The 13557-nt window shown below is 34.8% G+C and overlaps 2 protein-coding genes across 2 annotated transcripts; one reads left to right on the forward strand and one right to left on the reverse strand.

Moving 5' to 3' along the window:
• The first annotated feature begins 2299 nt into the window (after window positions 1–2299).
• LOC116178427 (atherin-like) lies at window positions 2300–4267 on the forward strand. The gene is made up of 3 exons (XM_031497917.1): window positions 2300–3581; window positions 3635–3812; window positions 3873–4267. The coding sequence occupies exons 1-3, from the start codon at window positions 3366–3368 to the stop codon at window positions 4265–4267; spliced, it is 789 nt and encodes a 262-aa protein (XP_031353777.1). The 5' UTR covers window positions 2300–3365.
• A 466-nt stretch (window positions 4268–4733) lies between these two features.
• Window positions 4734–8018, reverse strand: LOC116178428. The gene is made up of 4 exons (XM_031497918.1): window positions 7959–8018; window positions 5409–5608; window positions 4896–5360; window positions 4734–4843 (listed from the first exon to the last, which is right to left on the reverse strand). Exons 2-4 carry the CDS (start codon window positions 5605–5607, stop codon window positions 4734–4736), a joined length of 774 nt encoding a protein of 257 aa, XP_031353778.1. The 5' UTR covers window position 5608; window positions 7959–8018.
• Window positions 8019–13557: the final 5539 nt, after the last annotated feature.

Below are 13557 nucleotides of genomic sequence, written 5' to 3' on the forward strand. Positions count from 1 at the left end.
AATCACTCGGTTGTAATAGTTTATTATTTTAGAGTTCTTGTACGGGGGTTACAATCTACCATTCATTTTTACCGTAGTCTTGTGACGAGGGAGATTTACTAAATCCGTGGAAGGAGCAGCTGTAGTTCAGTGTACGGTAAAGAGGCAGCAAAGCAGAGCAGAGCCAACACCTTTTTGTTTTGGTTTTTCGCTGGGTGATATATGTTTGATGAGTATTGATATATATGTAAATTGAATATTTGTTTTAACTGACCCATATCTGTGTTACCATTTAACAATTGCGGCAGAAACAAAGCCGATGATTACTTTTAGTTTGTACGCTTGACATTTTGGGGAATATTAATTAGAACTTCATTACCTATTACCATTGCGAAGTAATCAAATGTAATGTACAATCGATTAACTTCTGGACCCTCAAGCTACCGATTATAGTAAGTCAGTCATATTTGTTCTTTTTTTTTTGTTTATCTAGCCCAACGGTAGAGTGTGTCACATAATTTCCGGGATTTTGTTCCCATATTTTAAATATTTCATTTTTCATGTGGGGATACAATAATTGAATAATTTGGGAGCGTATATTTTATTTTGTGATCAGAATAAAGATCAGATATTTTTGCGGGTCGTTAAAGATCGATTTTTTTCTTCTGAACTGAAGCTGACCTTCCCAGTTTCAGCGGCTGTCAGTGTAAGTAATATAGAAACTGGGTGGCGCCCAAAAGTCCCGGAAACCAGAGTACCTACCGGAAGCATCATTCGAATTGGAATCGAACTCATTGAACCACTGAGAATTGTTTACAATATTTGACCCTATACCCTGTATAAGAGCCTATCTCTCCACTATTCAGTCAATCGAGCTAGTCGGCCGTTCAGCGGCGTGTGTGCGTTTGCCCCAGGCAAATAATTAGAGCGCGCTGGTTTTACAGCTTGCGCGTCATAATACTTTCCCAATACCTATCACGTGACCAATTCAAACGTTTGAAAGAATTAAGATTTGCATTTTTTGTTATTCTGTTACAAATGTTATTAATTAATAGTGTATTTTACAATGGCGGAGTTATTAGCAGGCCCTTCCAATCTTCACGATGACAGTTCAGATTCATTAATTTGCACACCTGAAGAGATTTCCGAGAAAGCCAAAGAAGTGAGTCTGCATTACCAAACAAATCGAAAAAAAAATATGATACTGCAGTACGATCTTTTTATGAAATGGTGCGCTACCAAACATGTAAAAAGATTCAGCGAAAGCGTCGTGTTAACTTACTTAAGTGAATTATCGGCAAAATACAACTCCTCAACTTTATGGCGATACATTCGATGTTAAAAGCGACGCTATCAGTACGACAGAATCTAGATATTGGAAGTTACGTAAAGGTAATAGTAGGGGAGCTAGCACGAAATCCACTGAACGAGAATGATCAAAATTTTAACCGATGGAGTTCCATTTTGCCCTATCAGAGTATGCTAAAATCGATCGTCTGCCGCCTTAGGTCATATGACTTAAGGCGCTGCGGGTACTTCTTGCGGTACCAATTCTGAAAGGTTGTTTTTCGAGAAAATAAGTTATACACCAAATGAAAACGTTGATAATGGCTCTTAAAAAAATATTTAAAAAAATCGCGCACATTTGATAACTCCGTAAAAAAACAATTCTTAGTCGGTTTTTCACGAACTTTCTACGGATATAACTAGGTTACGGTTAGACGAATGAAGCTGATTTTTTCTACAGACTGATGATAGGTACTACTAATGACTTAACGGTGGTTCGTTTTTAAATTTGTTCTCTAATTATAAGATTATCTTATCATCTTAACATTATAAGATATCTTCTAATTAGAGAAAAAATGTAAAAAAGAAACACTCTCATATCCATTGGCTGTGCCCATCATTATAGTCTGTAAAAAAAATCAGCTTCATTTATCCGACAGTAACCTAGTTATAACCGTAGAAAGTTCGTGAAAAACCGACTAAGGATTATTTTTTTACGGAGTTATCAAATGTGCGTGATTTTTTAAAATATTTTTTTAAGAGCTATTATCAACGTTTTCATTTGGTGTATAAGTTATTTTTTCGAAAAACAACCTTTCAGAATTGGTACCACAAGAAGTACCCGCAGCGCCTTAAGTCGTATGACCTGAGGCGGCAGACGATCGATTTTAGCATACTCTGATAGGGCAAAATGGAACTCCATCGGTTAAAATTTTGATCATTCTCGTTCAGTGGATTTCGTACTAGCTCCCCTACTATAAATGCTTTCATGAAAAAATAATCAGTAGGCCCCATTTCAAAAAAATCTAAAACGTTTACGTCAACTGAAGTCAATATGTTCATAAGAGATGCACCAGATGACACGTATTTAATGCTAAAGGTAAACATTCGTCACTTAAACTAATCATACAATGATCACAGGTTGTTCTAATAATTGGAATCAGCGGAGCTTGCAGAAGGGATGAACTGACCAATTTCTGCACAAATAAGATCCAAAACAAGGATGGCGTTCTCATTGTGCACATTCACAACAACAAAAAGCAATAAAGAGATAACATTTATAATTTGCAACTCCAATGATACAAGGGCAACAAACGTGGTGACAATGTGTAAAAAATATTTTAGTTTACGACTCACAAACTTGAATTCGAACCGATTGTTTATTATAATGCTGGAAAATGTGTTGGGTCAAACGTTGGTTACCACACAATTGATTGTATTCCATCGGATACACTTCTTGTAGACTCAGGTGCGGATATACTCACCTTAAAAAGACATGGCGGATGGAAAAGCAGTTGTATGGCGGAAGGATACCCTGGGTATATTAAGGAATGGCTTAAACATTCACCACAAAGATTGAAAAAAGAAAATAGAAAAACCAATTAAATCTAGCTACAACTTTGATGGTTCGTTTTGTTCTCTTTTTTATAAAATTTTGTTCTAATAAAAAATAAAGTATCTTTGTTTGCAGTTTTGGTATCCAAGTTAAAATGTACAAACGAAAAAGAAAAAAATGTGTTAATCCGAGGCATATGTACAGCCCAATAGCAGAATCGGTGGAGTAACTGGGTTATTTTATAAAATATCGTTACGGTACGATCCGTTGGGGAACGATAACCGTTCAGTGTCTGAACGATGATGCTCGGAACGATATCGCTAAGCAATCGTATTTTGTAACTCCTTCCGTTACGAGTTGACCTTAAACGCTTGCCCGAACGAGCAGCTTTGTATTTATGAATGAATAGTAACACTTGCTGCAAACTTCATGTTGTTCTTGCCACCGGTTTGACAGTTCAACTGCTGACATTTCACGTGTGTTTGTTGTGATTCAGTGTTGTTAGCCATTCACCACGTGCTGCCGTATTCAAAAAAGTTACAAAATGAGTACACAGATTACGTCCAAAAAGGCCCGCTCGTCGAAAATAACTGCTGGACAATATTCGCTGTATTTAGAAGAACTGCAAGCGAATGAATCGTTTCGAACTATTAAGTTCAACCCCAAGAACCCCAGCATCTTGGATGAAACGTGGAATTCGCTTGCAGTGAAGCTAAATGCTGCAGGTGGACCCATTAAAACGGTCCCCCAGTGGAAAGAAGTGAGTTATTTCTCCATTGTTTGTTATATTATACTTATTGTACACATTTTCAGAGATTTGCGGACTGGAAGTGTAACGTCAGGAAGAAAGCCCGAAAGCTTGAACTTTCGAGGGTTCGAACTGGCGGAGGACCACCTGATGTTCCACTTTCAGATCTGGAGAATCGACTGTTGAATCTGAGCGGTAGGGCTGTCGTTAATGGCATTGAAGGGATTCGGGAACTTGGCTATGGTGAGTTGAGATAAGTAGGTACAGATCATTATTTTTAACTAAATATCAATATTGCTACAGATAATCCCATTGAAGCACATGGGGCAGTCCAGCCACCTCCAGCAGTCCAGCCACCTCCAACAGTCGAACCACCTCCAGCAGTCGAGCCACCTCCAGCAGTCGAGCCACCTCCAGCAGTCAAGCCACCTCCTGCAGTCTATCCACCTGAAGCAGTTCGGGCACCAGCTACGAAGAAGAAGTTGACTCTGGCGGCATCTGTACGAACTTTAATGGACGATGCCACCAGAGATTCAAAAAAAACAACGCTTGAAGAAGTAAACGAGAGTTTAAAGCAAGTCGTTGAACTTGAGCAGGAGAAGGTCAAGGTGAAGAAGGAGAAGCTGGCCATTGAGAGGATGAAACTTCAAATGAAGTACCCCGACAGAGAATTTGTGTTTGATACTAATTGTGATTAGTAAATGTATAAATTGTACCTATATATGTATTAAAGTTTTCATTTAAGTTGTATATATTGTTTATTAGACATTGTTGAAGCATTGTAGTTGCAGTTTCGTTAACGATTTGCAAATTATCTTACTTTCGTGAAGGAAGTTAGGTATTTGATAAGTTCTATTTATTTTGTTAGTTGCAATAAACGTATAATTTATCTCAAGTGCTGCATTATCACTTGATTCCTTATTCGTCGTCCTTGCTGTAGCAAATTTTCTTCATTTTCAATTATGGGATGTTGTTGAGGTTGATCACCATACACTAAAAATTAAATTAATAAATAATACATTTTTGTGAGTTGCATGCTTGCCTATCTGAATATTGTCATATACAATATTCCTCATCCGCAAAATATGTAATATCGCACAAGCATACACAATTTTGGCAGCAGTAGGTGGAGTATAATGAAGCACACGATCTTTAAGTAAACACCTAAAATATGCCTTCAAAACCCCAATACACCTTTTTTTTTACACCATTTACTTTTTCATTAGTATTTTCCCTTATATGTTTCAAGTGGGTTTTCATTTTAGTCATATCAACTAAAATTACAATAAATGATAAAATAATGAAACATTCTGCGAGGTAGCTTACCTGATAATTTGCACAACTGTTGTGCAATAGAAAAGAGAAGATTATTCCCATCAAAAGTGCAGTTGTGTTTGGTTTTTATATCACAGTTCACATTCACATTCTCAAAAGCAGACAATGAAAATGTGCTGTGGGAGTGAACGACAGGGTCATTATTTTGAGCAGAACTTGAACTCGGATTTGAAGCCAGTTCAGAAGGTGGCAATGTTGTCCTTTTGTGAGGTGCGGGTGTCGAGGCTTGCTTATTGTATTTTACAGAAAATGAAGGTGGAACTGTAGGGTAATGCGATTCCTCCAATAACTCCTTAGAATTATTGCGGTTTCTTGGCGAATTTTCCTCTGAGTCACATTCACCATGAAACTTGGTTTCTTTTTTTTGGCGATGTCCTCTGCCTTTTTCGTCATCTGAAAATAATGGTGCTTTTTTTGCTGCTCTAAACATCATTTGCAGAGCTTTGTTGTAATTGCCTGTAATACAAAAAATAACAACCTGCAAATTTAAAACATTTAACGTACCAATTTCATTGTGTATTATTTGTATCTGCATCTCTTCCCAGGTTTTATCTGGCGAGGCATTACTTTTTACTAAAAACTTCACCTTTGATGCCTTTTCTTGGGGAAATACGCATGTAGTGTTGTTAACAATCCATGATGTTGGAATGACATCGTAATCATTATCATCATCATCGTCAATAAATTGTATAAGAGTCCACATTCTACAACAACAGTCTACATAACATATAGAATAAGATTACGTAGTATAGTCGTGCCTATTAATACTATAAAATATAAATGAAACTGGAGTGTAGCTAAATATCTCCAAAAAAAAGAAACAAAATCTAAATTAAACTGTGAGTAGGTATAGCTTAAGAATAGGTATGTAACAGTGGAAATGCTACGACAAAGTCCTTACGTGGCAGTGTAATATATTTTACAGATACTTCTTTAACATCAAACATATTTAATTGAGACAATTTCGAAAGTTTGTAGATATCTAAATTATTACTTTGACAGGGAACCCGATAAAAATAATTTTTTATTAAGTACTTACGCCCTAAAATTACAAATGAATTGCTGATAGTCACCGTTTACTAATCTACAGCAATTATTGGGAGCTGTAGTAGAAAGAGTAAAGGAACGGAAAGAAATTTTTTTGTATTGTGGATTTCCACAATTGGGCAAAAGTGGACCACTTTGATGAGAAATTAACATTTTTGGTGTATCCGTATTATGAATAGGATCTATAGGCGAACCATAACAAAATTTTTCACTAATCCTATTTATAATCTGTTCCAAAGGTGCGTTCTTCGCCCTTACCATTCTCTTAATTTGCTGCATATAATTCTCGAATGGAAAAGCAGATATACTGTCTAAAGAAAAATCAGGGATTTTGCCTATAAAGTAATCAGCATCATCAGTCAAATGAATAAGTCCATGAAAGTTATGAGTCATCAAATCTGGACTATATAAAGTTTGCACATTTTTAATAAAATTAATTAGTAAGCACCTAGCATACTGTCTCTGATCTTTATCTTTGCATCTAAATGTATTGCACAAAATTGAAATGGCCACATGTAAGGTAATGAAATTGTTATATTTTTCAGGATCTAGAACGCCTTTTAAAACAACAGGGCCGAAATACAATAGAAACATTCGAAATTCTGTGGCTTTCCATCTAAGAACATATTTTATTTCTCTAGGTTTCCTCACAAAATCAGTTGGTGTATTTTGAACCAATTGTAATAAATTATTAGAAATTGTTGAAATATTTTCAAATGAAAGCCTGTGAGGTAAATCTCCAGAATACCATGTCACAATTAAAGTTCGCATTACCCCCAGACATACCAAATGCATATAGTCTAAGACAAAACCATTTACAAAATCTAAATTTGGTATTTTAACTAAAGAAGTGTCATGTAATCTGTATGATGGATCAATCCAATTAATAAAGTCACTGTTAGTTCTAGCAGCACAATTAGTTTCTAAAAAAATTCTTCTGTGGTTTCTCGTTTCTCCAACTACAGTACAACGTGTACAAGAAGAATAACCACTGTGTCCTTTAACGCCTAACACATCACTTTTAGCTGGAGCATCACACACAAAACCAATTATTCTTACAATAACATTTGTCATATTCAACAACCATTTTGGATTAAATCTACAGCTTCAGTAACAAAGTCATTCAAAAACGCTGACATACTCTTAGGTTTTTGTAACCCATAATAAAAACCCAAGGGAAAAACTTGACCTTTCAATTGAACTATTGTTGGAATAGAAAATAAGATGGGAATTAGTTGCCCGGGGGAACTTTTAAAAAGTGGCAACCCGTCAATATTTATTAATAAATCTATTGTAGTGATGGATAACGATGTCAAAGGCTCAAAAATTACTTTTAATTGGTGCTTTAGGCCAATATGCACATATTGTCCCGGATCAACAGGCTTAGATGATAACAACCGTTTCACTTTTAAGAGAGTTCTTCCATCAGTTGGGAGACGAGAAAAACAAGAATGTTTTTTTAATCCCACAAGTAAAGAAGATAGTGCAGATGTTGTACAATTGGTATTCAACGCCCACTCTTGTAAAAAAATTGTAATATCTTCTAATTCGGTCTTAGGATTAGTATTCGATTCTACATCAAACAGACTAGCCGTACTGCTCTCTGAATCTGTAGATGAAAGCTTTAACATATTTGAAGATGGTGAACTTGATGAAACAGACGTAGCAAGAAGATTGGAACTAGTTTGGGATGTTTCAAAGTTTGAATCGAGGTTAGAATCGAATGCACTTTGATTATGCATGGATCGTGTTACAGATTCGCTGTGAATGGCCTTCTGATCATCAGATAAGCTGACTGTTTCAATATCTTTATCTGCATTGCTTAAATTGGTACTATCATCCTCATCATCAGTATCATACATCCTTCTACGTTGACTGCGAGCTGACAGTAACTTAAACGGTAATTTCCTTCTCTTTGACATTGCAATTTATTCTTTGAATATACAGCACGACTATAACAGGTACCATGCAAGGTTATAAGTAACAGGAATCTAAAATTACACTTACCTAAATAGAGTATTGGAGTTGGCTTATGTAGGTAAGTAGTTATAATTCACCGGCGGAAAAACACTCAAAAATTTAGCAACTAAACTAATAATAAAATGAATAAATTAATGGAGCACAATATAGCAAATGATACCACACACTTAAATTAACACGAACAAATTAAGGAACAATAAACCGTGTAGTAAACAATTCGTTGCAAGTGAGGTTAAGTATAAGACGAAGCCGTTAAGCGTTCTGCGCAGTGCGCACTGCACCAAGAGTGCGTGGTTCACAACACGTGATTAGGTATTCAACAACACTTTTTTTAAATATTTTAGAAATATTGCACCTGCATACATTTTTCACAAAATGTGTAAAAAATGTTTGCAAAATATATCTCCCAAAAATATTTACAGTAAAACATTTTTGTAATATATCTAAAACGTTTTTTGGAAAAACATTTTCCATATCAAGCTTATTTAAATGTTGTTACGTTTTTAAAACATTTTTCTAATGTTTTCTTGTTGACTGGGAAGGAATGTCTATGATTTCTATTGATAAAAATTCGACCAGGATATGCATCATGCTGGAGGTGGAACAATCAATATATGGGTTCCGTCAATACATCCCACTATTCCTGGGAAGCCAAACTTTTCAAAAAACCTTAAAATTATTACATCAGAATTCAGATGGTTAATAAAAATGATTTCTATGTGGAATAGGCTGGGGAAAAAAAGAACTGACCGTATTTCATAACTGTTTAAGTTATTCCCTACCCTCTTTTAACTCTGGTAACGTCTCATATTTCTAGGAAATCGTATGTAATTTGCAGCTGCATGTTCCAATAAAGTGTTTATAATCTGATTGATACTTTTGCTCACTTCACTTTGTGAAACACTGCAGTGCTGATCTTTGCCTACAGATTTCTGGTAGCTGCCTTGTGCAAAGAAATGTAGGGCTGTTATAAACTGGAGAGTTTTAAAAATTGAAAATATTTAACTTGTGGTTAATATAGGTAATTCCCATTCATACCCGAACAACTGATGGAATTTTTGTAACTCTTCTACCCTGGTCCATGTGTGGTAACAATTCCAAATACAGATCCCTTGCAGCCTCTCTACTTAACCTATACATTTTTCTGAAATTTTCTTCAGGAATAAAGAAAGGATCATTTGTGTCCCTCAAATACTTGCACATATTTCGACCTCGTTCTCTGCAAAATTAATACAAATAATTTTGCAATAAATAGTAGGTAGCAATAAACTAGGGTGAGGTTAGGGCTAGCACCTACATAAAAAATCCACCTACCTTCGTTCTAGCTCTGGTAAAATTTCTAACAAGTTGTTATTCCTATCCATCACTAATTATTATTTTACAATACACGATTAATTAATTATTAATAATTATTGTGACAGTGATATAAAATGCGTCGTCAGTTTTTAAGGATCTACCGTTTGTCCCTATTTCGATCGGCAACGAGTGCTCTGAGCGGTACCGTTCATGAACGATCAAATCGTAACAACTTGATCGCTTTGTAACGATCTCGCTTAGTTACAAAATCGGTTTTCGCTGACAGATCGTTGGCGGAACGAGAATCGAATTGTAACGATATCGCTACGAGATATAAAATAGGCCTGTAAGTCTCGCTAATTCAGTACAAGCAACTCCTATTCTGATTTTCTAAATCCATCAGTTTCTACCAATTTGCAACATTCCGAAAACAAAGGTGTTTCTGATCACTATAATAATGATGCTAGCAAAGTAAATCTAGAGCAACGTCAAAATATTGATATGTGTGTAGATGAGGTAAATGACAATGTAGAGGATGCAAGCCTCGATGCAAGGTCTTATGGAAGCTATAGTAACCAATCAGAGACACTTCTAATAATATAAGTGGTAAATTAAAGCTATTCTTTATTAAATATATCTAACTTGCCTAAATGTTGCATATTTTGCATCCTAGTCATCCCGAACAACCACTAGATGTAAGAACGTTTCTTCAGACACCTGCGAAAACGGAAATTATACACCTCATTTCTTCAAAGAATGGAAGGGCGAAATAATAAATCTTAAAATGTATTATTAAACTTCAACTGTCGTAAAATGAAGAGGTTCATTTTTAGTGCTTTGCAAATGAAACTTGATGCCGAAGAGCAATTCATTATCCAGTAACAAATTTTTGTAACGAGAAGCACTTCTAACAAAAGAAAATTGCAATTCGTTTAAAATTTATTAAGTTACAATTAAATAATCGCCAAAATGTTGAATGATTAAAATGCGAGAAGAAAGCTTAATTAAAATCTAAAGATAAATATGGTAAACTGTTTCTCAGCGCCCAAAGTTTTGCCTCTAGTTAGATGACAAGTTACTGAGCACTTAATTAATTTACTTGACAACACATTTCTACGCAAACTGATTAACATTATTCTTGGAAGTACTTTTCTGTCGAATATATACGATATCCATCATTTAGGAGATTAAAAAGGAGTTTTATTGTTCCGTCCATTGAATTATTTCCAAGTTCAGAAGTTTAGAAATAAGAAATAAACAAAAAGATATTTAAAAATGCATTATGTAACGAGCTAAAATTGAGTCCAACGTATGTGTAAACATTTGAAAATATATACAATGTTATATTATGGAGTCTCAAATTTAATTTATATCCTCCGAATATTCGCAAACAAATTTCAATCACAATTGAGATAGGTATACGTACATACGTGAATTGTGTATTTTTCGTTTCATTTCCTGTGCACTGCCATCATTTTTAATTGTTTAAAATCGTAACGCCACGTTTCAAAACCAAATTAAATTCTAATCATATGCCCTGTTGATTTACGCTATCAGTTTATGTCTTATGCAGATTTACAATTGGACAGTGTAATCCTATTTATTTGTTATACTATAAAATACTGCGACAAACCAAATAACCGATATTGAACTATTCGGAGGGTATCGGCACGACTTTCCGATTGTTAATCTTAATTCAAAAATGCCATAAAAACGTCATTAAACTACTGTGTTCTGCAAAATATTACTCGCTATAGATGGGTTTCAGCGGAAAGAGAAAGTTCTTTGCAACGAAATTTAGACATCGGAAACATTTCCATTTTTTTGCGTATAAGCTTTTATAAAATGACTATTTTTTGTGTTATATTTAGCTTGATAAATGTAAATTGCATACGCTAAAGATTATGTTATATCAAACTATAAGAATTTACATTATTTCCCATTCGTGTCGCTAACCAACACGCACCTACAATCCTAATTAGGTAGTCAGTAAAGGCACTTGCTTTACGTGACAAAGAGAACGAATCAAACCAGATTTATAGCAAGAAATAAAATGTGAAGTACATAATGAACCATGTACGTAGAGCTCATTAACCACCCTAATGGGCAATAGAGCGTCGTGTGAAAGTATCCTCATAAGCGGTTAAAGGTGTTACGGTTAGTAACGTGTGGTTCAGAAATTAAATGTAAGTCATTATCGAACTATAGAAGGGCTAAAATAGAACGCCTCTGAATTTAATCGTTGCTTGTTGATCTACAAAATTGCATTTATAGTGTTCAATTGATATATGCAGCTTACATTCAAAATGAAAACGAGATACTTCTAGACTTATACGAACATTTTGTGCGCAGATATGAGCATGTTTTTCTGCATCGAGGATCTCGTGGCGATAGGTTCATTATTTACAGGCCCCAAGGGTAATCGTTTACTAAGCGTTTACGAAGAGCGCATTTCCGTATTAACAAACAATTGAGAAGACAATACGACATTTAGTCCAATTCTGTAAAAAACTGTAAAAATTTTTCTTTTAATACTTTTCATTACGTATGTAGATTTGAAGTAATGGCTATAAGCTTTTTTATGTCTTACTAGCCTATCATAGCACATTTTATATCGGTGATACGCGGCCATAAAGTACCACTTTATGCCCTAGGGCATTAAGTATCACCATAGTAACTCATTTATACTTAATGACAAAACTAACAAATATTTGCAGGTGATTAAAAATTAGAAACGTCAATTATTAATTGTCAAACTAAATCACAAGATTGGCCTTATTTCGTATAGTTTCTGGAACTTCTTCCTCATTCACGATGAATTGAATTATTTAAAATTACGTTTGACGTTTGGATGGTTTCAATCACATTATCAAAAACGAACCACGCATACTCGATCAAACATAATGAATTATTTTGTAAACGAATTTTGACGAAGAAAAGTATTTGTAAAACATAAAATTGTGTATGTACCACGGGCATAAACTGATGTTTATACTCTCGGGCGACTAAAAAGCTCTCGGGCGACTAAAAAGCTCTCGGGCCATAGGCCCTCGAGCTTTTTAACTCGTCGCCCTCGAGAATATAAACATCACTATTATGCCCTTAATACATAAATAACTATTTTATTATTTTATAACATGTAATTATAGGCAACTAATTAAACATTTCTAGATTCATTTTTATCTAACTTGCTTGGTAATACACTTGAGAAGTTGTTATAGTTTGTTTGGTTTTGTCAAATAATTTTGTAATTCATTTTAATAAAAATTGATTTCTTAATAAATTCACGGAATTACATAATCAAGTGAACCTCCTTCACCAGACGTTCCTTATAGCTGGCGCCCGACTTAGCAGCCTAAGAAATCGGTGTTTTATTGGGCGTGTTTTTTAATTACTTAATGTAGACTACTTTTATTCCTTATAAAGTATACACCCACTTAGGGACTCCTTCAGTTATTTCAATGCGCTGGGAGCAGTACTTTCGTTCAAAATTTTAACAAATTTCTTAAGAGACTTTTCTTTGTAATCATGTAGAGCATGTTTTCCAAACCTCGCCACTTCCAAAAATAAACAAAAAAAATTCGATCCACCCTTGTGCATGCGCAGTGCTAACTTTCTTATTTGTGGATGGATTTTTTTGGGTAAATTGCTGAAAACGAATTTGGCTGAGGTAAATAATATTTTCAGACAAAGATTGTTAATGTGGAAACGCGCTTTTTGTAAATCGTTCACGATTACTTTTTGAACTTGTTTGATATAGACCGCATATTGTGCTTCGAAGGAAATGCTAACGTTAGCTTTCTTTTAACTATACAACAACCACCGCAGAAGGTACAACAAACTACTTCAATTGTTCTGATTTTTATCTACGGATCGTCTTCTCGTGCTCGTTAGAAATATCTATTCTGATACATTTTTGGTCCTAAATTCCATTGAAGTAGCCTAATATAAAGGATAGGTATTCTTGTGTTCTCATCGATGACTTCTGTGAAACCAACAGCGACAGATGAGTCAAGGAAGTTTGCAATGTGCTCGTCTACAATCTAATTCAAACTCTTGTAGCGTACCAGTCTGTATATCCTAATTCGTTATATATTTTCAGAAAGGACATTAACAGTAACTGAATTTCAAATGATTTATGTCAATTTTCAAATTACGTACGTATATTATAGTTTACACACTAACAATTCTTTTTTGTTTCAGGTAAGTCGAATAGAAAGATTTATTGAAAGTGTCCGCCATCTCTGAAAGGTACAGTGGACTTTCCTAATAATTATTGTGACAGGCAAGTAGTAATGCGACACTTGGTATTATTTTTTTTTAAAACCCC

Source organism: Photinus pyralis, unplaced genomic scaffold (assembly GCF_008802855.1).
Source record: "Photinus pyralis isolate 1611_PpyrPB1 unplaced genomic scaffold, Ppyr1.3 Ppyr1.4_LG8, whole genome shotgun sequence".
In the NCBI taxonomy this organism is placed as follows: domain Eukaryota; kingdom Metazoa; phylum Arthropoda; class Insecta; order Coleoptera; family Lampyridae; genus Photinus; species Photinus pyralis.

Bases quoted from the DNA above. Each gene is read 5' to 3' on its own strand.
- LOC116178427 (XM_031497917.1), top strand. From the start codon at position 3,366: ATGAGTACACAGATTACGTCCAAAAAGGCCCGCTCGTCGAAAATAACT. The intron at 3,582-3,634 runs GTGAGTTATTTC...ACACATTTTCAG, and splicing joins CGGTCCCCCAGTGGAAAGAA to AGATTTGCGGACTGGAAGTG. The intron at 3,813-3,872 runs GTGAGTTGAGAT...ATATTGCTACAG, and splicing joins GATTCGGGAACTTGGCTATG to ATAATCCCATTGAAGCACAT.
- LOC116178428 (XM_031497918.1), bottom strand. From the start codon at position 5,607: ATGTGGACTCTTATACAATTTATTGACGATGATGATGATAATGATTAC. The intron at 5,361-5,408 runs GTACGTTAAATG...TTTGTATTACAG, and splicing joins AATAATACACAATGAAATTG to GCAATTACAACAAAGCTCTG. The intron at 4,844-4,895 runs GTAAGCTACCTC...TTGTAATTTTAG, and splicing joins ACAGTTGTGCAAATTATCAG to TTGATATGACTAAAATGAAA.